At 43.1% G+C, this 25,048-nt stretch overlaps 1 protein-coding gene across 2 annotated transcripts in view; it reads left to right on the forward strand.

Moving 5' to 3' along the window:
* Positions 1-25,048, forward strand: part of LOC149451827 (A disintegrin and metalloproteinase with thrombospondin motifs 3-like) — an 815,283-nt gene that overhangs the window by 468,954 nt on the left and 321,281 nt on the right. For both annotated transcript variants that reach the window (XM_089690124.1, XM_089690125.1), the window contains exon 5: positions 22,515-22,598. In XM_089690124.1, the coding sequence (XP_089546250.1) occupies positions 22,515-22,598 (84 nt within the window). The remainder of the gene's footprint in view (positions 1-22,514; positions 22,599-25,048) is intronic.

Raw genomic sequence — 25,048 nt, forward strand, 5'->3', positions numbered from 1 at the left:
AAGTTAAGAATGTCACCAGGGTTCCCTCCAAGTCCCCCTTCGCTAACAGATATCTACCTTCTGGGTCCAAAAAAAACACAAAAAAAAGGATTTTTGTTGGGGTAAAAAAAACATTTCGAAATCTACAAAGCCGCTCCCCTTGTCTTGTCCGTGGCGTTGGCCAAGAAAAATAAGGGGTAATGTTTATGTAGGAAATTGGGATTGTATGAAGTGGAAAAGTGAGTCTCCTGTAGGAAAACTACAGTATGGCTGTCTGTAAAAGTACTGTAAAACCCTATTGCCATTTGACTGGCGATTTTTAACCCTGGGTGTTGTAAGTTAGGATAGTGATTGGCCTTAATGTAGATGCAGTAGCCATGATCAAGGATGTGTGAAAGCTAATCCCTCAGTTGGAGCACTCCTGAACAACACCAGGACACCTGTGGATGGGCTGTGAGGAGAGATAAGAAAAAGAAGAAAGGTGAAGGAAACAAGAAGTGAAAGACCAAAAATAAGAAGACAGTAGAGCACCTGAAAGAAGAGAAAAAGAACCTAACAAAATTAGTAGAAAATGTTTCACTGAAAAGAAAGTACATCAGATATTGGCAAAAATTTTGCCACTTAAGTTTAGACACAAAGACCCTCAGCAGGGCCAAAAATATGGCCAGAGTCCATATCCACCGAAAATCTATTATTCAGTAGAGATGGAGTCAGAATAGGGCACAGGACTTGCCGGAATGGCCTGAGCTGAATGTGCTAATAAACAAAACACAGATTCATCCTGTAGGCCTCTAAAATACTTTCCATGAAAATCAGATAATGTAGCAGTATGCAAAACGTACGTACAACAGTGCAACAGCTACCCTTGTGTCCGACGGGGAGTCAGATCTCCCACGGGGGGAACACTCTCTGCCTCCTCTCTGCCTGCAAGATTAAGATAAAGTGTGGGATCTTGGAGCTGCTGTAGATGAAGTGGAGATGAAGCCCAGATGTTTGAGTATAGACTGTTCCTCAGAAAACGTGGAGTAGTAGGATGTGCCTTGATAAGAGAAATTCAGGTGAAAGGGAAAGAACCAGTGGTATTTGATTCCTTTATTCTGTAAAGGCAGTAGCAGAGGTTTACAGTAAAGGAATGTCTCTTCTGGGCAGTACCTGAAGAGATGTCTGCAAAGATTTGAACGTCATGGCCCAACAGTTGAATAGAAAAGGCCTCCCTTTCCGTTTGCAGAAAGCTCTACTTTACTTTGTAAAAGTGCAGCTTTACAAATATGTCCCTTGGCGGGCCATTAGGGCGGGGGCTGCTAAAGCTCTAGAAGCTTGGTGAATTTCCAATTTGTGCTCAGGTATATCAGGTAACAGCATAGTAAGTAGGTCAGTAGCGGCATCCGTCACAGATTCAGGGAGACCTCGGATCCTGAAATTATACCTGCGAGACCTATTTTCTAGGTCGTTAATTTTTGCTGCTAGCTGGTTCTGAAGGTCACAAATGTGATCAGTGTTTTGGTTGGTCCTACTAACTGTAATGTCCAACTTGGTCTCAATGGCATGGATCTAATCTCCAAAATCCCTAAATTCTTGCTTCAGCTCAGTTATTATTTTCTTGGTTGCTTTCTCTAGGCCCTGCTCAAGCAATGCCGAAAATCTGGCTAGAATGATAGGGTCTTCAGAATATATCTGTTGTACCACTGGTGGTTGGGCTGAAAGGATCTCTGGTGAGGCCTGTGGGCTGCCCTGGTTGGATCGGTTTCTCCCTTACAGGGGGTTGGCAGCATGTCAGGGTATGACAGGACTCACCCAGATCCTCATGTGCCTCAGATTGCTAGAGATGCTTCTGGATTGCTTTTGGTGGAGATGCAGAGAGCAGGATTGTGGCTGACATATTGCTTTGGCCAGCCGCCTGTGTGTCATCCTTTGGCGGCAGTGCCGTGGCTCCTTAAAGCTTCCCCTTCGCCATCTGTGGGGTGTTGACCAGGTGGGGAGGCAGGGTGGGCAGGTTGTGAGCCGATGGGTCCCCTGCTGCACTGGGATCAGCAAGTTTTAGCTGGATTGTGGTGAAGCTGAACTCTTACACTGCCCCCATGCTCAGCCATGCGCATGCGCCCTGTCAACAACTGTTCTTTGACTCTGCTCTCTCATTTGGGTGGTAATGAGATGTACTGTGGAGAGGTCTTCTCTTCTGAGTCTTTGCTGCTTTCCCCACTAGATCAGTTGATGCCACTAGGGTAGCCGCACTCATTCTCCCAAAAAACATATAAGGCTTCAATCTGACCAGGGAGTCTGTATTGTTTCAAATGCTGACTGGAACTTACCTGCTGTTTGGTGACAAGGCCTTGGTCGACACTACTTCTGGGATCAACCCCACCCATTTCCTCTCCCGGAGAATCTTTTCTGAGGACACCAAAGGGTCCTGGCTGGTCCCAAGGCACCTTAATGGTAGTTCTCATGCAGGCTATTTCTCCAGGCTGTCATATTCTCTCTCTGACATCCAGTCTCCACAGCTGTCACACTGTTTCTGTCGGAGCTCTCATTTCCTGGACTACTCATTGAAAGACTTGGTGTAAATTAAGTGTATCCCCTTAACGGTAAGCAATCTTCTCACTAGATCAGCATTGGTCCCAAATAATAGGGTCTTTTGTTTTGCTCCTGGTAGGTGGGAACACACAACTGCTAAATTGTCAAATGTTTCTGTCCTCCCAGCTACAGAAGGGATAAAAGTCATCCTGATTGGGATATATCATATTGGAACATTTGGGTGCCAATGCTCCAACGTTTTAGGATTTTCCAGCTTGTGTAAAGGTATGTGTTTCAGATGCTTATCATAAAAGTCTCTGTACAGCAGTATCACTAGTACCCCAGTGTCCAATAAGTATGGCATAGATGCATTCTACGTAAATTGAAACTATTGGTGATTGGCCTACAAGTTTGTCAGGTAACTCTTTGACTTGGATTTGGCTGCTGGAACTTTGATTTGTCTTCAGAGTTGTTTTGAGGACTTGGCGACTGCTTGGGAAAGAGGTGGTACATTGACTCTCTATGGCCTTCTTCCTGACTCTAATTCTTTTGAGCTGGGCAATGGCTTGGTAGTTTAAAGAGTTGCGGGAGGCTTTGTCTTCTGCTCCCACCTAGATCACTCACTGAGGCTCCTTGAAGTTTCCCCCCTTCTTCCCGAAGAAGAGTTTCTGTAGGGCTCCAAATATTTCAGTCATTAGTTCCAATTCAATCTCTTGTTGGGACATCTAGCCATGAAGTGGCTGATTTCTCTACAGTTGAAACATCTTTCCCTATGTGCTGAGGACTTGGACCACCCTGGGCATGGATTTTGACTTCTGCAGATCTACTTGTGTTCCCACTACTGTTAGCAAAGTTTGGTATATTTGACTTTGGGTTTGCAAAACCTACGAACGACAACTCTGTCTGCGTTGGCCACTGACAGTCTGTGATATTAGGGCTTGGATATTTGTCGTCTTCTGTCTCCATCACACTGTCTTCATCAGAGAAGTATTTACGCAGCTGTGCCGAATGGATAGAGGCTTTCTCTTTCTTTAATACAGGCTTTGCCAACTCTGCTTGCTCTTGATTTTTCTTACTCTCGTGCTTCCTTTGCTAACTCAGGGTAAGTCAGTCCGGTTCAAGGCACACTAAGTAGTAGTTTCAGTACAGTGGGATTATTCAGGCAGGCACCCTGCAAGACTCACTCCAGTCGGGTTTTATCAACGTCCTTAGGATCTATCCCTTCCTTTAGGATAATCTGCTGCAGGATCCTGTCTACTCGGGTAATATACTCAGTCTTCCACCTCTACATTGGTGACATTGCTTAGCAAATCCAAAAGCTTCTTTGCCCGCCTGAATACCTCATACAAGGCTTTGATATAGTCCATACTGTAGCCACACAATCCCGCTTTCTCCTTCTCAGACTCAAAGGGTCACTTCAGCTGCTGAGCCTCTAAGGCTCTCACTGAGTCTGTCTCTTTACTGACTCTGGGACGTTACATTCTTCCACAGCTTGTGTCACCTGATCCATCCAAGCTTCAAACTATTCTTCCCTGGTTGGCATTGGAATCTGCCTGGAGAAGAGACTGAGTTTTTGATATTCATGACTGGCAGAAGCTGAGCCATTCTTTACCAAGTCCTCAGACACTCTCTCCCTAGAAGCAAGCAGGTGCTTTCTTCTCTATTCTAACAGTACATGGTATCTTCACTTCTTTGCTCGTGATCTGGCTTAATAGGGTTGGAAGTTGAGGACATCCCAGATGAACCCCCAAATGTAGCACTACCCCCATAAGGGCTGTTGAATGATACTTGTCCTTTGAAACTAAATATAATGAAAGGTGCAGTTCTAATATATTCAAATAGTGTAATATCAATATTCAAATAGTCTAGTAAAAATACCATACATGAGGGTTCAAAATGCAACAATAAAAGTCCAAAAAAATGGTCAGACGTGAAGTCTGGTGATGAGGTATCTAATGCAAGGGTGATATATTTCCCAAATCTTCTGGTGATATTAAATAATAAATTGCGCACTCACCAGATGCGCAAAGTTAAAGCGCATTTTGAGAAGATAATCTCTCAGAAGATCAGCTGGGGTGTCTTAACCGGGCCTCTGCCATCTGATATGGATTCCTCCCTGGATGGCTCCTGGGTAACAGCAGCTACACTCTCTCCTTACTGAAGAATACTGTGGATGTTTGGACTCATGAGGAGTCCAAGAAAGGAGGTGAGGAGGATAGCATGATACTGCTTCAAAAACTTTAATCCAATCACAGGTACAGATAAGAGGCAAAATAAATGAAGAAAAAACACTGACCAGTGATTAAGCAAGGTGGCTGCCGGACCACCGCAGGGTCCCGGCAGCGTGACGTCACATCGTTGTAGCTCCTCCCTGACGTGTTTCGTGCTAAGCGCACATATTCATAGGGGGTATGCTATCAATGCCTGATGTCTATTGTTCCTTTTTTATAGTGTGGAAATGGCGCGTGGATAATCGCGCCCGCCAATTTCGCGGCTATTGTGTGCATGCGCAGAACGGACGACGTCTGCACTCGTACATGTCTCTGCGAGTGCATGAATTCCAAGTGCCATTTTGTTGTGGATATTCAGCTCTGGAGTAGGTAACGATGCGCACGCATCACCGCGTCACCATCACATCAGACAATGAGAGCAGACAATGATCACCAGTGTAAGGGAAAACAGAATAATGACAAAACTGTTAACCCGATGATTTAAAAACAGCAGTATGCTGTTATTTCACCCAAGGGGCAGAAAAAAATCCAATTCTTATTCAAATAAATATGCGCAAATGATCGCGTATGCGCATCTGCGGTGGAAATAACCACCATAGAATGTCCTTTACTTGGAACTAATATTATGGCTTGTATATCCAATTGATATACAGTCAGGTCCATAAATATTGGGACATTGACACAATTCTAACATTTTTGGCTCTATACACCACCACAATGGATTTGAAATGAAACGAACAAGATGTGCTTTAACTGCAGACTGTCAGCTTTAATTTGAGGGTATTTACATCCAAATCAAGTGAAGTAGGAATTACAACAGTTTGCATATGTGCCTCCCACTTGTTAAGGGACCAAAAGTAATGGGACAGAATAATAATCAGAAATCAAACTTTCACTTTTTAATACTTGGTTGCAAATCCTTTGCAGTCAATTACAGCCTGAAGTCTGGAACGCATAGACATCACCAGACGCTGGGTTTCATCCCTGGTGGTGCTCTGCCAGGCCTCTACTGCAAATATCTTCAGTTCCTGCTTGTTCTTGGGCATTTTCCCTTCAGTTTTGTCTTTAGAAAGTGAAATGTATGCTCAATCGGATTCAGGTCAGGTGATTGACTTGGCCATTGCATAACATTCCACTTCTTTCCCTTAAAAAACTATTTGGTTGCTTTTCCAGTATGCTTTGGGTCATTGTCCATCTGCACTGTGAAGCGGCGTCCAATGAGTTCTGAAGCATTTGGCTGAATATGAGCAGATATTGCCCGAAACACTTCAGAATTCATCTTGCTGCTTTTGTAAGCAGTCACATCATCAATAAATACAAGAGAACCAGTTCCATTGGCAGCCATACATGCCCACGTCATGACACTACCACCACCATGCTTCACTGATGAGGTGGTATGCTTAGGATCATGAGCAGTTCCTTTCCTTCTCCATACTCTTCTATTCCCATCACTCTGGTACAAGTTGATCTTGGTCTCTGTCCATAGGTTGTTGTTCCAGAACTGTGAAGGCTTTTTTAGATGTCATTTGGCAAACTCAAATCTGGCCTTCCTTTTTTTGAGGCTCACCAATGGTTTACATCTTGTGGTGAAACCTCTGTATTCACTCTGGTGAAGTCTTCTCTTGATTGTTGACTTTGACAAACATACACCTACCTCCTGGAGAGTGTTCTTGATCTGGCCAACTGTTGTGAAGGGTGTTTTCTTCTCCAGTGAAAGAATTCTTCGGTCATCCACCACAGTTGTTTTCCGTGGTCTTCCGGGTCTTTTGGTGTTGCTGAGCTCACCGGTGCGTTCCTTCTTTTTAAGAATGTTCCAAACAGTTGTTTTGGCCACTCCTAATGTTTTTGCTATCTCTCTGATGGGTTTGTTTAGTTTTTTCAGCCTAATGATGGCTTGCTTCACTGATAGCGACAGCTCTTTGGATCTCATCTTGAGAGTTGACAGCAATGAGGGATAATGAGGGAATAACACACACCTGGCCATGGAACACCTGAGAAACCAATTGTCCCATTACTTTTTGTCCCTTAACAAGTGGGAGGCACATATGCAAACTGTTGTAATTCCTACACCGTTCACCTGATTTGGATGTAAATACCCTCAAATTAAAGCTGACAGTCTGCAATTAAAGCACATCTTGTTCGTTTCATTTCAAATCCATTGTGGTGGTGTATAGAGCCAAAAATTTATGGACCTGACTGTAGATAATCAGATATTACATATAAAGTATATTAAATTCCTCAGGGAAATAAGGTGATCAGTGTGCAATAAATAAAGATAAAAAATATATCTAAAAATCAACACTATGTGCACACTGTGGACCAGCACCCAATAGTACTAAATACTATTACCCTCTGTAAGTATTAGTCAGCTTATCAATACTATGGATTATAATCCTCCATTCTCTCTTGCAAGATAATTTTCCAAGGTCCTCAGAAAGACAAGAAGGGTCTTAAAACTGATCTTCAAAGCGAGAGAGTGCGCATGCGCGGCCGGCGGGACGGACATGTCCCGTTGAGGCTCCGTTCCCCCGTCGGGTGACGGCACCATGAAGCAGCGGGTCCCGGCCCGCAATATACTCTAAGGGGATCCGATCCCCAAGGCAACCATCCCGGGGTCTGATCCGCCCTGGTCTACGGCGGATCCTCTGCATCAGGTCGGAGAAATCCGACAGGGGACTCGGTCCCTGCTGTGAGCTGTGCACAGGCCCGCATACAGCTCACTGAGGCTGAGGAGAAAGAGAGCAGGGGGGGCTGAGATCAGTATAACAGTCCCCCCCTCCCTGACAAGCAGCACAATGGTCAAAGGGACACCCCGGCACCAGGTCCCCCCATCAACCAAAACTATTAAAGAGGCCCTGGCAAAGGCCTCCACAAAGATGGCCACCGCCCCAACACGTGGAAGCAAGCAAGCAGCAGGGGCATATGCAGCCCTGCAGGATCCGCAGCCCAGCCATCCCTGCACGTCTGAGGGTAAGTCTGACAATGAAACAGATGTCCCTGCACAAGCCCTGACGCCCGACCTTATGCCCCCTGACCTATTATCACGCTTTGAAAAAATGCTACACAAAGCTTTGAAGCAAACCTCAGACTGCATCACTGCCACGCTATCTAGGGAAATCCGTGAACTAGGACAACGCACTGCAGACCTAGAACAGAGGGTAGACGGTCTTGATGCCTCGCTTCAGACGCATACGGATGACCTTGATCTCCTGCGTGATGAAAACGCAACATTATTAACACGACTGGAGGGCTTGGAAAACCGAGCACGGCGCTCAAACCTACGTATCCGTGGCCTTCCAGAAACGATCGATGATGTCCAATCAACGATAACAGCTCTGTTCCAAGAGCTTGCCCCAGCTATCCCAATCGACAGATTAGAATTGGATAGAGTTCACAGGGCATTAGCACCACGACGCGCAGATGGTCCGCCACTCGATATTATAGCCAAGCTCCACTTTTTCCGTACCAAGGAGCAACTCCCAACAAGCTGCCCGTAACGCAGAATCTCTACAGTTCCAAGGTCATACATACCAATTATTCCAAGATCTATGCCCCACAACTATCTCCAAGCGCAGGGCTATGAAACCCCACCTACAAGTACTTGAACAACACGCTATACAATATAGGTGGAGCTTCCCTTTTGCAGTGCGATTCCGACACCAGTCCCGAGATTACACCTGCAAGACTCCAGAGGACCTTTTAGACACCCTACGGATCCTGCAACTACATCCCCCAGCGATGCCTTCGGAAAGCGCCAAGCGGAGGTCCACAAGTCCTTCCCCGCACGTGCAACTGATAGTCAACTCAATTTCCACAAGCGGGGGTGTTTTTCGTCTCCAGGCCTATCTTCACAAGACACCATGGACTGAACAAAGTTCCACGTTTATTCTTCCTTTTTCCCCTTTTTTTACCACACACACCGTACGGTGTACTCGTTTGATGATCATGGCGGTTAATACCATTGTTATCCTTTCTCCCTCTACCTGTTAAATTTTGGTTGACCCACTACCTGGGGATTGTTGTACACCCCCCCTCCTGGGCTACATTTTGGTAATATTTAGGAGCCTGGGCTGTGGCGACATGGGATGCCACACCCTTACTCCGATGTTGTCTCACCAGCACTACTAGTGCCGTCTGAGTCTAGGATCCATGATTCTCTCGAATGTTCTTTTTATGTACCTGTTTTTTTTGTTTTTTTTCTTCCGGGACCTCGCCACCATTTATCAATCACATTGCTGTCATCCTCGCGGTCCGTGTACCTGCACACTCCACCCTAGCCCCTGTGTTATTGGTTATTTAATAACACTTGGGCTACTATTGCTCCCTGGCCCACCCTGATTCAGGGTGTCCTTGGGAACCCACCTTTTAGGCCACTAATGGCCTTCTACACCCCTTCTCCCCTGTTACCTTACTCATACCGTACCCCTCCTCCTTCCTTCCAACACACTCCATATTACTCTCATCCCCTGCAGTAATCGTCAGGCTACATCCCGAATGGGAGTGCCATGCTATTCAAACCACTATGCACTTTATCCATGGGCTCGTTAAATATCCTCACCCTGAATGTACAGGGTCTCAATATTCCACAGAAATGGAATAAGGCTTTCCGAACCTTTGCTACACTTAAAGCTCACGTGGTCTGTCTACAGGAAACGCACTTCACTCCCAACTCCACTCCTAAGTTTTTTGGTCCTCGATATCCTCAGGTCTATACAGCCTCTGCCGCCACCAAACGCTGGGGGGTACTGATTGCCTTCCACCGCACAACACCTTTCACGCTATGCACCGAGATCAAAGACCCGGAGGGTCGTTACCTCCTGTTAATAGGGCAACTCCTAGATTTAGATGTTACCATTGTTGCATACTATGCCCCAAACCAAGACCCCTTACCATTCCTCTCCCATATACTCTTGGTTATAGACCACCATAAGCGCGGAACTTTAATTGTTAGCGGAGACTCTAACAGTGTAATATATCCCTTTCTCAACAAATCTCCTCAACCATCCCCTGTCCCTGCCTCTAAACAAACCTTCCAAGACATACTACAACGTCATCCTTTGATAGACACATGGCGGGAACTCAACCCGACTAAACGCCAATGCACTTTCTATTCTCATCCCCACCAGTCATTCTCCAGGATAGACCATATTTTCATTACTACCGCCTCTTCCCCTCGGCTTCTGACCTCTGAAATAATTCCAATCCCTTGGTCTGACCATTGCGCCGTATTCACGGCTATGGCCTTGTTAGCCCCATCCCCCACTGAATCCTCTTGGATCATTAATGATAACCTGCTTGCAAACCCAGCTCACTGTTTAGAAATCGAAGCAGCCCTAAAAGACTATTTCACTCTTAACCAGTCGCCTGATATATCCCCTCTCCTGTTATGGGAAGAGCATAAACCAGTATTGCGAGGGTTGTGCATTAGCAAAGCATCCTTCTTAAATAAAACCAAAAGGCAACAACGTCTTCTACTGAAGCAAACCTATGATCGTTCCCATCAAACCTTTCAGGCGGCTCCTACGCCTGCCAATCGTGAAGCCTTAGAGCGATCTAGATTGGCTCTAGATCTTTCTCACAGATCAAGCGGAACTCTCACTTCGTAGATCTAGACATAAATATTATACTAGGGCGAATAAACCCAATACATTCCTGGCCCTCTCACTTCGTAGGCTCGACCAGCTCACTAAACCTATTCGGATTCGCACCTCCTCTGGCAGCCTCACTAGTAACCCAGAACACATTCTACAGACTTTCCATAAACACTTATCACAGCTTTACTCTTCTTCCACACCTTTTGACCCCGCACAAGCTGATACCCTTCTAACTTCCATTTCCTTCCCGAAACTCTCAGAGTGCCAGTTAGCAGCGCTTGAGCAACCCATCTCCCCTGCTGAAACCTTAGACGCTATTAAAAATTTAAAGTTATGGAAACGCCCAGGACCGGATGGCTTCTCAGCCACTTATTATAGGAAATTTGCTCATCTCCTCACACCCATCCTTACTAATGTTTTTAACACTTTACTATCTGGCCAAACCTTCAACCATGAAACAGTGCAAGCGAACATTTCAATGATCCCAAAGCCGAATTCTGATGTCACGCAGTGGTCCAATTATAGGCCAATCTCTCTCCTTAACATTGATATCAAACTGTTAGCAAAAATCCTCTCTTCACGTCTTAACTTGTGTATTGGCTCTCTAATTCTTAACGACCAAGTGGGCTTTATCCCAACTAGACAAGCGGGAGATAACATCAGGCGTGCATCTCTCTTAGCAAACTTAGCAAGGTCTCTTAATATTCCTACCTGTTTCCTCTCCCTAGATATCCGGAAAGCATTCGATACATGGCCATACCTCAACTATATTTTGCATTGTTGGGGTTTTGGCATTTCTTAACCTGGATCTTCTCGTTGTATCGAGAACCTTCGGCCAGAATTGGCTATCTGGGGCACAGGTCAGCTCAGTTCCCGATTTCCAGAGGCACGAGACAGGGCTGTCCCCTGTCCCCCCTGCTCTTTGCCCTGGCTATAGAGCCCCTGGCCCTCTTAATCAGAGCTAACCCCGATATTAGGGGACTCAAAATAGGGGGCACGCATCATAAATTATGTCTCTTTGCGGATGACGTCTTGCTCTTTCTCACATCTCCATTGACTTCCTCTCCTTCCTTACTCCGGCTTCTTGAGAGGTTTGGCGCGCTCTCGGGTCTAATAATAAACCCCAATAAATCAACAGCACTCAACATTTCTCTCCCCCATATAGAGTTGACACACTTGAAGCAGATTTTACCATTCCCATGGTCACAATGTCATATCCCTTTCTTGGGAATCAAACTGACTCCTAAGCTATCAGACCTTTATGCAGCCAACTATCTTCCGATGCTAAACCACCTTTCTGCCCTTCTGACCAAATGGTCTTCCCTTCCCCTCGCATGGCTAGGCAGAATAGCAGTTATCAAGATGTCAATCCTCCCAAAAATTCTATATTTGTTTAGAGTCCTCCCAGTCCCAGTCCCCTCTCATTACCTCCGCACACTGCAGCGTCGCATCTTTTCCTATGTTTGGGGCAATACTCGTCCTCGTATACCTCTCTCCACCCTCTATTGCCCTAAGCTCAGTGGAGGTCTAGGCCTACCCGATATCAGCAAATATTATCAAGCAGTGCATTTAGCCCAGTTACCTAAATATCATGCAACTTTTGAAATCCCTCAATGGGTTGCTCTTGAATCGATAGAATGTGACCCCTTATCTACAGCTAACTTAATCTGGTTGAGGCCAATAGACCGCCGCTCTATAACCAACCCCATCACTTCTCACTTTCTATCCTTATGGGACAAACTGAAAATCTGTTATCTCCTCCAATCACTACATAATCCTATGCTCTCGTTCCTGCAAAACCCAGCTTTTCCCCCGGCCTGGCAGACACCCCTTTTATTCAAAGCCTGGTCCTCTGCTAATTTACTCCGTACACATCATTTCCTACAGAGGAATAAGTTTAAATCCTTTGCCTCGCTGCGAGAAACGCATAGCCTCCCAGCCTCCGAGATATTCCGATACTTGCAGCTACAACACTTTTACGCCCCCTACGCTACAATAACCAATCAGCCAGATGCCATGTCTCTCTTTGAACGAGCGTGCTGCAAAGACCCTCATAGACGTGGGCTTATCTCCTGCTTATATTCACTTTTCACTACTTCGATTACCACGTCCCCCCCTCTATATACCCATAAGTGGGAAGTGGATTTGAGTAAGGAATTCAACCTGTCTGAATGGGACCACATTTGGGCCAACACGAAATCATCCTCACAGAACATTGTAGCATTGGAAACGAATTATAAAGTCTTAACCCGCTGGTACTTGGTCCCGGCGAGAATCGCAAAATTTACCCCTAATTACTCGCCCAACTGTTTTAGAGGCTGTACAGACCCAGGAACACATTACCATATGTGGTGGGAATGCCCAATAGCCCGAATCTTTTGGGATGAAAATTTCACCATGATATCTACACTTAGCACTATCACCCTACAACCCGACCCAAGAACAGCCCTACTCAATCACTGCCCCCCTGGCATCTCCAATTCGCAATTTAAGCTCATCATGTAAGTTACGACGATGGCGAAGCAGGTTATAGCAAAATCTTGGAAATCCCCCACCCTAAGTGTCGCGGCCGTCAAAACCAGAATAACACAAGCCATGATACATGCAAAGGTGGAAGCCACAATTCTTGACACGATTCCTAAATTCTTGCGCATATGGAGCCCCTGGGTAGAGCGCTTCCTCCCGCCTAACTTTGACGAATCACTCCTTCTCCCCTGATTTGTGTACTATGCGCTAAGGATATTGTTAATAGCCCTTTGTACGTAGCACGTAGGGGCTGTTGTAAACTTGTTGAACGCTCATTGAGTCATTGTTGCTGTTCCTCTTCCCCTTCCCCCCCTTCCACCCCTGTCTGACCCCCCTTCAAACTTCCCCCTATTTCTTTAATGCATTTGGGAGACATTACTTTGATTGGCTGGAACAATAATGTCTTTTGTTGTCAACTTTTACCTACCTGTTTCCACTAGTAATGTATAGACATTTGTACTGTGACCCTCATTCATTTTTTCTTTTTATGTCTTATTGCCACTTCAATGTCCAGCGTACATTAGCAATGTCTCTCTGTTTGTTCCATTCTGATGTATTGTTAATAAAATTGTTTGAACAAAAAAAAGACTGATCTTCAAAGCATGGGAAAATTTAATAGCAACTTACATTAAAATACAGAGATAGTGTTGCAGTGTTCACAGTGTTCACAGTTTTATAGTTTGTGTTATATGTGCACATATAAGGAATTACTTTTATATTTATTTATTTATTTTATTTTTTTGGCACTTTTTTTTGGAGTGGTTTGTGATTTGCACTAAATAATTATTCTTTTTGTATAAAAGGTAATACACTAGAGGATTTATTTCTTTATTTTGAGGTTTTTCACCGGATCAAATAGGAGTCAATCCTTCTTATTGGATGAAAGTTTGAAATTTTGGACCTTTTTTTGGACACTTTTGGGACTTTTATTGGACACTTTATGATCTGATTTGAATCTTTATGAATTTTTTGAATTTTTATGTTTTTAATGTGTTCTATTATCATAATTTTTGGTATATCACAAAAAGGTCCTTTGAAACTGCCCTGACCTTGCAAACACCTCAACCTTTCTGACACTCTAGGTTCAGACATAAATTTGACTCACTCACCCAGATTCAGTGAATGGAAAGGAGGTGGCATTGGATTCCTTCTAAGCACCTTTTAAGTCCTTCCCACCCCTCACTCTCTATCCCTGTCCTCTTTAAAGACCCACTGCATTCATCTGTTTTCTTCAATTTCTCTGAGGATTGCAGTGATTTCATGGCCTCCTAGATCAGTATCATACTTTTTTGATGCCTGGTTACCCTACTTTCTCTTCTCTGAAATACCCACTGTCATTCTTGGTGAATTTAACATTCCTGTTAATGTTAATATCCCAGCTACATCTCAACTTCTCAACTTTACCTCATCTTTTGACCTAACACTATGGACACACACTTACACTCACTCCAATGATAATACTCTTGACCTCTGCACTTCTGACAACCTCACCAATACTCCCTTTCTTGCTGTCTGATCACAACCTTGTCGGTTTCACAGTATCCTTGTCTTCAACCACCTATCCTTCTAAGCAGCAATTACTTGTCTAAACCTTTACTACTTTAACCCATCTCTTCTCTATTCAGTTACGGACCATCTCTATGACAAAATCCCACTCCTGTCCTATCCTAACCTGGTCATTCTATCTACTACAGTTCACTCTCATCCTCACTGGGTGCACTTTCTCCTCTAACTACACGCAGAATAAGACCCCTACCATTACAACCTTGGCAAACTGATGACACCAGAAATCTCAAGAGACATAGCCGTACAACTGGTGTAAAATAAAATCCTTGCATGACTTCACCTTATACAAATTTGCCCTCCTAAATTACAGCTCCTGCCTCTATGCTGCTAAACAAGCATACCCTGTCACCCAGTCCTCCTTGGCTTTTCTCTAATTTTAAGTCTCTGCTTTGTCCCCCACTCCCTCTACCCACTAACTTACTCACTGTGATAAGATTGCCAATCACTTCAAAAACAAGATTGATTGATGAGTTCATGAGGATATCTCCACTGTACAGATATCTTTCCCACTTTACATACCCTGTCTAACAATACATTGAACACTTTACCGTTTTGAACTGGATACTGAAGAGGTTACCAAACTTTTCTCAGTTGCTCTCCATACGAATTTGTCCCCTGTGTCCAGTTCCCTCACAACTAATATGCTCTCTCTTTGACTTTTGAAGCTGTTGACCACCCGATCCTTCACAATAAACTCCATTCCCTTGGCTTATAAGATTCTGCTCTTTACTGGTTCTCTTCCTATCATGGCTCTCTTTCACTGTCACCTATAATTCTGTCTCCTATTCTACACTTCCTCTTTCTGTAGGGGTCCCCTAAGTTTTTGTTCTTGGACCTCTTCTCTAGCTACACATCCTCCCATGGTCACTTGAAAGCCTCCCACAGCTTCCAATACCATCTCTACACCAATGACAACCAAATCTATCTCTCTACTCATTCAGTCTCCTCTCATATTACTAACTTACTAACTGACTTATCAACATGGATATTGCACCACTTACTCAAACTAAATCTTTCAAAAACTGAGCTGGTAAAATCCCCCCCCCCCCCCCCCTTGCCAATGCCCTTCTTCATGGCTTTTCCATCAAGATCAATAATACAACTATCAGTACCTCCTTTCATACTAGGGTTACTAGGTATGATGCTAGGTTGTCAGGGTTTCCAGGTATAATGCTATACACTGACCTGTCTTTTCAGCCCCAAATCCAATCACTGTCAAAAGCTTGTAGACTTCAAGTACACAACATTTCTAAAATGTGCCCCTTTTTAACTAATGAAACCACCAAGCTATTCATTTACTCACTGGTTATCTCTTGCCTTGGCTAGTGCAACTCCCTTCTCATAGGTCTACATCTCCATGGGTTATCCCCTCGTCAATCTATCATGAATGCTGCTGCCAGACTCATCTGCCTTACCAACTGCTCATTGTCTGACACCCCTCTCTGCTAATCTCTCCACTGTCCTCCCATTTCCCAGGAAATTAAATTCTAAAAATACTAACAACATACAAAGCCATCTACAACTCTACCCTGAGCTACATCACCAATCTTGTCTCCAAATATCACCCAAACTGTCCTCTCTGATCCTCTTAACACCTCCTACTCTCAAGCTCTCTTGTCTCCCCCTCCCATGATTGTCTCCAGGCATTATCCAATGCCTCTCCCATCCTCTGGAACTCTCTAACTCAAACAGTCCGGTTGTCTCCTACTCAAGCCATCTTGTAGGTGATTCCTGAAAACTCATCTCTTCAGGAAAGTCTATCACAACTCCAACTAACTGAACATATATGTTTACCGCTGCTCAAGGTAGAGAGACTCCCAATCTCCAAGCACAACTCCTCCTGTAGGTGCTAGCCCAGCTCGTGTGCTGCATAGATGAGAACAAGGGCCATCCGATTGGCTGCACTCCAAACACTTTATTGAATCAAGATAAAACCAATACAGACAGTGGAAATACAGTGGGGGACTGGCAGGCAAGTGTGTTTCACGTTAAAGACAGTGCTTATTCATTACCGGTTTTAACCTGCCAGTCCCCCACTGTATTTCCACTGTCTGCATTGGTTTTATCTTGTTTCAATAAAGTGGATTGTTTAGAGCGCAGCTGATCGGAATTCCTTTGTTCCCATCAAACTAACTGAACCTTTAACGTTTTATCATCTCATCCCCCACAGTTATAAACTTGTGTACCTCTTGCTCTTAGGAGCAAGAGGTACACAGAGTGTACGTAAGCTCTTAAGAGCAGGGTCCTCCTAACCCTCTTGTGTTTTATTGTATTTTATCTGTAATGTGTCACTTTAGCTTGTAAAGCACTGTGCAAACTGTTGGCGCTATATCAGTCCTGTATAATAATAATAATTTGGCAAACACTGTTCAGTAACCTTGTCACCAACAGTACCCGGCACATAATATGAATTTCGATAAACGCTGTTGTATTGAGTACTTCAGAGTAGTTCAGGTTAATTATACAAACAATCAACTTGTTGCAATACACTGTAAGATATTAGAAAATAAGCAGAGTAAATACCAATTGACAATAGGCAGGTTAAAACAGATAATAAATCACTGGGTGAAGCAGTATGGATTAAATCGGTGCTTTCTAGAGATGCAGCACTGGCTGTGGAAGGAAGACCTGTCACCAATACAGTCAGGCACCACCCAGCCACTGGTGCAGTATTCGGAAGGAAGGTAGTAGTTCTCTGCATGTAGAGGAGAGGCACTTCTGGGTGGGTTATAGATATCTATAGGGAAAATTCAGTTTTTGTTTGAGACTGTATCTTCTGCTGGCAATTGTTTGGGGCTCTTTAACACTTGGAATATAGATGTTATAGATGTTATAGATATAGACACCCATGTCTGTTAGAAGTGTCCATGTATGAAAAAGAACAGAGTAAAGGCTGGGCACACTGTTCTATCGATCCCACCAATCCCTATTGAAGATAGGACTCCAGTGCAAGAAGGTGGAATAAGCAGGCTTTGGATTAGCAGTAAGTTAGAGTGGCTAATACACAGAAGACTGTGGTAGCGTTGGCGGGAAGTTGTGGATTACAATCAGTGCAGATGTCTCTATGCCTCTGGCCACTGAGGACAGCTGTGTAGCTGGATATTTGGCACTGGGATACACAGTGTCACTGAAACTTTGGTGAAGGTGAAGATTGATCTATGGACTGCTGCTGGTTTGGGGCTTGATTGCTGTATCAGCAGCTGACCTCTCAAATATTCCCGAGCCAAGAGTGCAAGCCCCCCAGTAACAATCAAAGAGACAAAGCATCAATTTCATTTAATGTTATAAATGATTAAATGTATACATGGTAACAGTAGGGCGAGTGATTGGGTTTTAGTTTCATATGTATGATAAAACAGATATTTAACCCCTAGCTGTCCAAGCCAATTCTGAAACTTCTCTCCTACATGTAAATATCAACTGTTTTGCTAGGAAATTACTTATAGGCCCCAAACATTATATATTTTTTAAGCAGAGACCCTGGAGAATAAAATGGTGGGTATTGCAATTGTTCATGACACACGTTATTTGCGCATCACTTTTTTCATACGCAAATGTTTTGGAAAAAATACACATTCAGACTCACTCACCCAGAAATAAGGGAAATAAGTATTTGGTCCCCTTCACAAAACATGGCTTAGTACTTGGTGGCAAATCCCTTGTTGGCAATCACAGAGATCAGACATTTCTTGCAGTTGGCCACCAGGTTTGCACACATCTCAGGAGGGATTTTGGCCCACTCCTCTTGGCCGATCTTCTCCAAGTCATTAAGGTTTGGTGGCTGACATTTGGCAACTCAAACTTTTAGCTCCCTCCACAGATTTTCAATCGGATTAAGGTCTGGAGACTGGCTAGGCCACTCCAGGACCTTAATGTGCTTCTTCTAGTGCCACTCCTTTGTTGCCTTGACCGTGTATTTTGGGTCATTGTCATGCTGGAACACCCATCCACGACCCTCCATTTTCAATGCCCTGGCTGAGGGAAGAAGGTTCTCACCCAAGATTTGAAGGTATATTGCCCGTCCATCGTACCTTTGATGCGGTGCAGTTGTTCTGTCCCCTTAGCAGAAAAACACCCCCAAAGCAGAATGTTTCCCCCACCATGTTTGACAGTTGGGATGGTGTTCTTGGAGTCATAGGCAGCATTCCTCCTCCTCCAAACACGGCGAGTTGAGTTGATGCCAAAGAGCTTGATTTTGGTCTCATCTGACAACAACACTTTCAACCAGTCCTCCCCTGCATCATTCAGATGTTCAGTGGCAAACTTCAGACGGGCCTGGAAATGTGCTTTCTTGAGCAGAGGGACCTTGCGGGCACTGCAGGATTTCAATCCTTGTCGGCATAGTGTGCTACCAATTGTTTTCTTGTGGTCCCAGCTGCCTGGAGATCATTGACAAGATCCTCATGTGTAGTTCTGGGATGATTCCTCACTGTTCTCATGATCACTGACACTCCATGAGGTGAGATCTTGCATGCACCAGAGCTAGGGAGACTGACAGTTGTTTTGTTTTTCTTCCATTTGCGAATGATTGCACCAACTATTGTCTCTTTCTCACCAAGCTGCTTGGAGATAGTTTTGTAGCCCAATCCAGCCTTGTGTAGGTCTACAATCTTGTCCCTGACATCCTTGGACAGCTCTTTGGTCTTTGCCATTGTGGAAAATTTGGAATCTGATGGTTTGATTGCTCCTGTGGACAGGTGTCTTTTATACAGGTAAAAAATGAGATTAGCAGCATTCACTTTAAGAGACTGCTTCTAATCTAAGCTTGTTACCTGTATGAAAGACACTTGGTAGCCAGGAATCCTGCTGAATGATAGAGGATCAAATACTTATTTCCCTCATGAACATGCAAATCAGTGCATAATTTGTTAGACATGCATTTCTTTTGAATTTTTTGTTCCTATTCTGACTCTCCGTGTTACAATATACCTACCATTCGATTTTTAGACCATTTCTTTGTGAGTGGGCAAACATTCAAAATCAGCAGGTGATCAAATATTTATTTCCTTCACTGTACATGCACATTTTCCTTTGCGCACAAGTACGAGTTTAGTTTCCATGAATGATTAGTATTTATTTGTCAATAAAAAATATTTTACAGGTGATACTTTAAAACATATAAATTTGATTATCATGGTTTAAATTATATTTATTTTAGTAGTTGTATGGTTTTCAGCCTAATTGTTTTGTGGCATAATGGAGTTTGCATATAGAACAATAGTCATGAGAAAATAGTGGAGCATAATTTAGGGGTTTATGGAGATAGTAATTGTGCTTCAATAAAAATGACATCTAAATTCACTGGTATATCTGGCACTGATTAGAATTGAGGTAGTAGTTGTGCTTCAACAAAATAGCACTGAAAATAACTGAAATAGCTTCAATAAAATGTCATCCAGTCAGGATACATGTCCCAGCAACGAAATATATAGGGGCGGAGCCTATTGGAAGACGCCATCATGCAGAGCTGATATAGTGAGCTGGAGCTGAATACCTGCAATATTGACCTTGCATTATATGGGGTTAAATATACCAGGTGAGAGCACAACTGGTGTAGGTGATGCACAGGAGGTGGAAGAGTAAAAAAGGGGTCACATTAACCACTTTCCTTCTATCCGACCGCCTGCAATGTACTTGTCAGGGATCTCCTCGATCCCTGCCGCGATGGTCCCGGCGCAGGCGCACTGCTCCACCTAGTACACGGGCACTAGGTCCGGGCCGGCCGCGGCGTTCGAGCTCGCGCATGCGCAGTAGAAGCCGCGGCCGCCCGCTGGGCACCAATGGCAGCGCAGGGCGGGATATTTAAAGGTCCCTGAGCTGTCATTTCGTTGCCTTCTGGTCTTACCTGCTTCCTGTGTTCCTGTACCTGTGCCTAGTAAGTTTTTGACCCGGATTGCCTTTGACCTTGCTGATTTCTCCTGCCCAGACCCTTGCTTGCCTGACCTCTCTCCCTGGATGCCCCTTATTAGATCTGACCTCCTGCTGCTGACCTGGCGTGTGACCCGACGATTCTCTGCCTGCTCCCTTGTACCTTACCGTCCTCTACAATACCGACTCGGCCTGTCTGACTACGCACTTGCTCAGCCATCCATCCATCCATCCCATCGGGGTCACCCGACCTCCTCACATCTGGCTCTCCCTGGTTGGAGCCCCTGGCGAACACCACTACCACTGACAGGTGTGCTCAGTAGAGGCGACCTGGTCTCGGGGTACTACAAGTCCATCCCCACCATCAGGGGCCCTGGTGAACAAGTACCCTGGGGCTTAGACTCCGCGCTCTGGGCACGCCTGACCAGTGGAGTGCTAGTGGTGCCGCTCGGCGGTCCCTCACAGTACTACAAATGGGTGGCAGCTTCAGCACTAGTGTTGTACCCGATATGTTGCTGATGCTGTTCCAACACGGGGGGTACACAACCCTCTCCCCCCCACTACCGGTATGTCCAGTGGAATCTCAGTAATCGGGACCTGGTGATCATGTTATTGCTATGTGAATTGCTGTGTAAACAAAAAGTATCAGAAAAGGCTTGGTCTTCAAGTGGTTAGAAGAGTGAGTGATGTGTGGCAGAAGCTTCTAATGCTGGCCCTGAAATTCCAGGATAGTAGAAGCACCCTCCCAAATGACCCCTTTTTGTAAAGTAGACACTCCAAGGTATTTGCTAAGGGGCATGGTGAGTATTTTGCAGACCTCATTTGTTGCCGTACATTTTTGGAAAACCCTGTGACAAGATATCTGCAATTATATCTGCAAAATATTCACCATGCCACTTATCAGATTCCTTGGGGTATCTACTTTCCAAAAAAGGGGTCATTTGGGGGGATGTTTGTACTATCCTGGCATTTTAGGGCCTCTGAAACAGTGATAGGTAGTGAGGAATTGACATGAGGAAATATGCCCTTTGAAAGCCTGAAGGTGGTCAATGGATTTGTGGGGCTTGTATGTAGCTAGACTGCCAAAGTGTCTATCACATGTGGTATCCCCATACTCAGAGGTAGCAGAATGTGTTTTGGGGTGTTATGCGTGAGCAATATATCATTTAATTGATAACTTTAAAAAAAATTGTAATTTTCCAAAAATTTGTGGCAAAAAATAAAATCTTCCATGAACTCAACATGCCTCTTAGCAAATTCCTTGGGGTGTCTGCTTTCCAAAAAAGTGTCATTTGGGGGTTTTTTTTATACTGCCCTGGCATTTTAGCACCTCAAGAAATGTGATAGGCAGTTGAAAGGTAAAAGCTGCATAAGTTCCAATATACATATATACCATAGTTTGTAGGCGCTATAACTTTCACACAAACCAATTAATATACAGGTATTATGATTTTTTTTTTTTTTACCAAAGACATGTAACAGAAAACATTTTGGCCTAAATGTATGACTAACTTTGAGTTTATTGGATATTTTTTATAACTGAAAGTAAAAAATATTGTATTTCTATTTTTTTTTTTCATTTATATCACAAAAAATAAAAAAAACAGTGTTGATCAAATACCACCAAAGGAAAGCTCTATTTGTGTGGAAAAAGGACATACATTTTGTTTGGGTACTGTGCTGCATGACCGTGCAATTTCCAATTAAAATAGCACAGTGCTCAAAAAATGGCCTGGTCATTAAGGCAAATAAACCTTCCAGAGGACAAGTGGTAATGCAAGAATTATTTTTGCATGTTGGAAAGAGTGAAGGGCACTAAGCAAAAGGAGCAAATTACTTTTTCAGACTTTGGACTTTGCATGTTCATATATATTTTTTAAGTGATATTGATGCAACAATATAGTGATGGCTGTTGTTTACAAGAGGATTGATAACAGTGATAATTCTGAATACAGCACTACAGTATATACTGTATGTACATTGCATTTTATTCTTAATGACACTCCCAAGTACATATAAGGTTAAGTATAATGCTTGGTGCAGTGTAGTGCAATAGGTTGCTAAAACTGGTGATAGAGTGACTGATGCCTTTCAACATGTGTTTCAGTGTAAACAAATACGGAACGGAATTGGACAAATATTACACAATATAAAAAAAATGAAGAAACAATCAGAACGTTTGCCTAAATATGTTTTCATCAGAACCTTTTCTTTAATCTCAATTTACGTTGTTTCATAGGTGAATGAAATCTACCATGATGAGTCACTGGGGGCCCATATTAATGTTGTGCTTGTGAGAATAATAATGCTGAGCCACAGCAAAGTAAGTAAACTGGAAAAAAGCAAGGATTTCATATGATTAAATGTATACATTTGCAACTAAATTATTTTACATTTATTTCAGTATATATGCAAAATGTCTACCACTCAACATTATAATTTGGTTTACTTGGCAACACTGATTTACATAAAGGAGATCCAAAAGAGCAAATTGCTGTGAAGTACTGTATATAGTAACTCCTGTAATGCAGGTTAACACAAACATTTGAGCTTGATCACTGAAAGTAATCTGAAGTCAGAATGTGAAAATGTGCTATGTTATTATAGGCAACCACTTGAAATGTTAATTGTATTTAAGTCATAATGTACCTTTTGTTCTAAATTCTTTTTGAAAAATACAGTGCACTTCCTGGTATTTATTTTTGTAAATTCTTTATTTAAGTTGAAATATCACACAAAAACAAAATAGGAAGTGGTGGACTAGCAGAAACAGATAGTGATAAATGTCATTGATGTAACTAGTCAGGTGAATTCTCAGATATGTAATGTGGGGTCCAACGCAAGGGAAAGTGTGATTTGATACCCTGTAGAATATGACGTTGACGTACATTGAGATTTATTTTGAAATTCAAAAGTTCCCCATAGATCCTGATTTGGGAGTGTGGTCACCAGTCTCGTAATGAAGAATAAAAGATTATTAGCATAACCAGCAACCTTGTGTTCCTCAGAACCTGGGGCATACTAGCTATATTGGGGTTGGCCCTGATATAGCACAGTAGGGGCTCCAGTGTAATTTTGTAGATGAGTAGGAATAAAGAACATCTTTGTCTTGTCCCATTTTGGAGTTTAATATAGTTGGAATAGACATTGTTATTTTTTATCTATGCCAAGGGATGTGAGTATAATTCCTCTAACCAGCCTCTCCATCCACCATCCATATTAAGATGTCGCATCACTGCTTTCATAAAAATCCAGTAAATACGGTTAAATGCTTTCTCAGTGTTGGCTGAGAATGGTGGAGGTAGCAGATGTATGGGCCATATGGATAATGTTAAGAGTTCTAGTCGTATTATCCTTGGCATCTCTGTTGGGTATAATGCCTACCTGGTCATTGTGTATTATTCTGTGGACCATTGGAAGTAACCTATTTGCTAGTATTTTTGTCAGCAGTTTAAGGTTTACATTCATGAGCAAGATTGGGTAATAACTTGCATATTGCATCGGGTCTTTTCCTTCCTTAGGAAGAACTGTAATAGTAGCTTTTAGAGAGTCTGGGTGCAGGTGGTGGTCATTTTAGATTGAGTTAAAAGCAGTGACAAAGGTCCATTAAGCATATGGGGGAAAGTTTTATAGTATAATAGAGTAAGGCTATCAGGGCCAGGGACCTTATGTAGCTTGGAATCTTTCAGTACCCTCTCTAGCTCTTTAGTTGAAATTGGTTTATCTAGAGTGTAAAATATCGTATTGTCTCGATATTTTCTTAACTTGTATTGATGAGAAATGTTCAAATAGAAAGTCCTTCCACTTCTTGTAAAAACTCAAAAAGATGATTTAATAATAACGTTGCATAAAATTAGAAATAAAATATTGGCATACAGAATGTTTAAATAATGTCCAAAAAATATAGTTAAGTTCTTGATGATAAGATTGTATATGTGTGTGTATGCGTGTGTGTATGTCTGTCGCATCAAGGCTGCTATAAAGTGAGAGAGACTCAAAACTTTGTTCTGCTCTTAAGAGCAATCCAGCCCCCACCAACCTAAAAGTGGGTTGGTATTCTCTTGTAGTTCTACTAAGATAATTGCTTCTCTCAAAGTCTGAGTGTAACTTTATCTCTTACATAGATGGGGGAGGATGGGGGAAGGTATAGCTAATTACTCTCATATGTGGCTTGAATGTAAAGGAAAAACCCAAGATATATGTTCACAGACTATGAAGTCTAATTCCTTACTTTTCCCAATCTAGAACAAATATAAATATAATAACTCAATTATTCTATTAAGATCCAACTCATTCATACTTATGTTAGTACTGTTAATAAGAAGATATTAGGTATTAGGTTAAGGAAAGCTTCTAACATAGAGTGTGGTCCTCCCCTAAAGTCAGGTGAGGAAGGCCAACTTTCAGGAGATAGTAATGGATTTTTTCCAGCCTATCTGTATTACCTGTCAAAAAAGTAGAAGGGGAAGAGTTTTAAAGAACTTCAAAGAATGACATTAAAGCTCCTGGCTATTTCTTGTGATGAGTACAAATCTTCTCTTCACCTGAATCTATGCCTGAAATAAAAGATTGCAGATTCCCTAAGGACTCTCACCAGAATGTTGCATGACTTTTTCTGCTATTCGGAAAAACGCCACTGGAGTCTGGTGTGGTGGGCTTTTATTTTGTAGGAGAGTAATTCTTCAAGTCTGTCCCTAAGGCCCTGATTTACTATTGAGCCTAGGCGCATTTCCGTGGGCGAACGTCTAATTTTTACTAGCGACCGTCTACTTT

Source organism: Staurois parvus, unplaced genomic scaffold (assembly GCF_062004578.1).
Source record: "Staurois parvus isolate SC_StPar_1 unplaced genomic scaffold, SC_StPar_1.0 ptg000518l, whole genome shotgun sequence".
In the NCBI taxonomy this organism is placed as follows: domain Eukaryota; kingdom Metazoa; phylum Chordata; class Amphibia; order Anura; family Ranidae; genus Staurois; species Staurois parvus.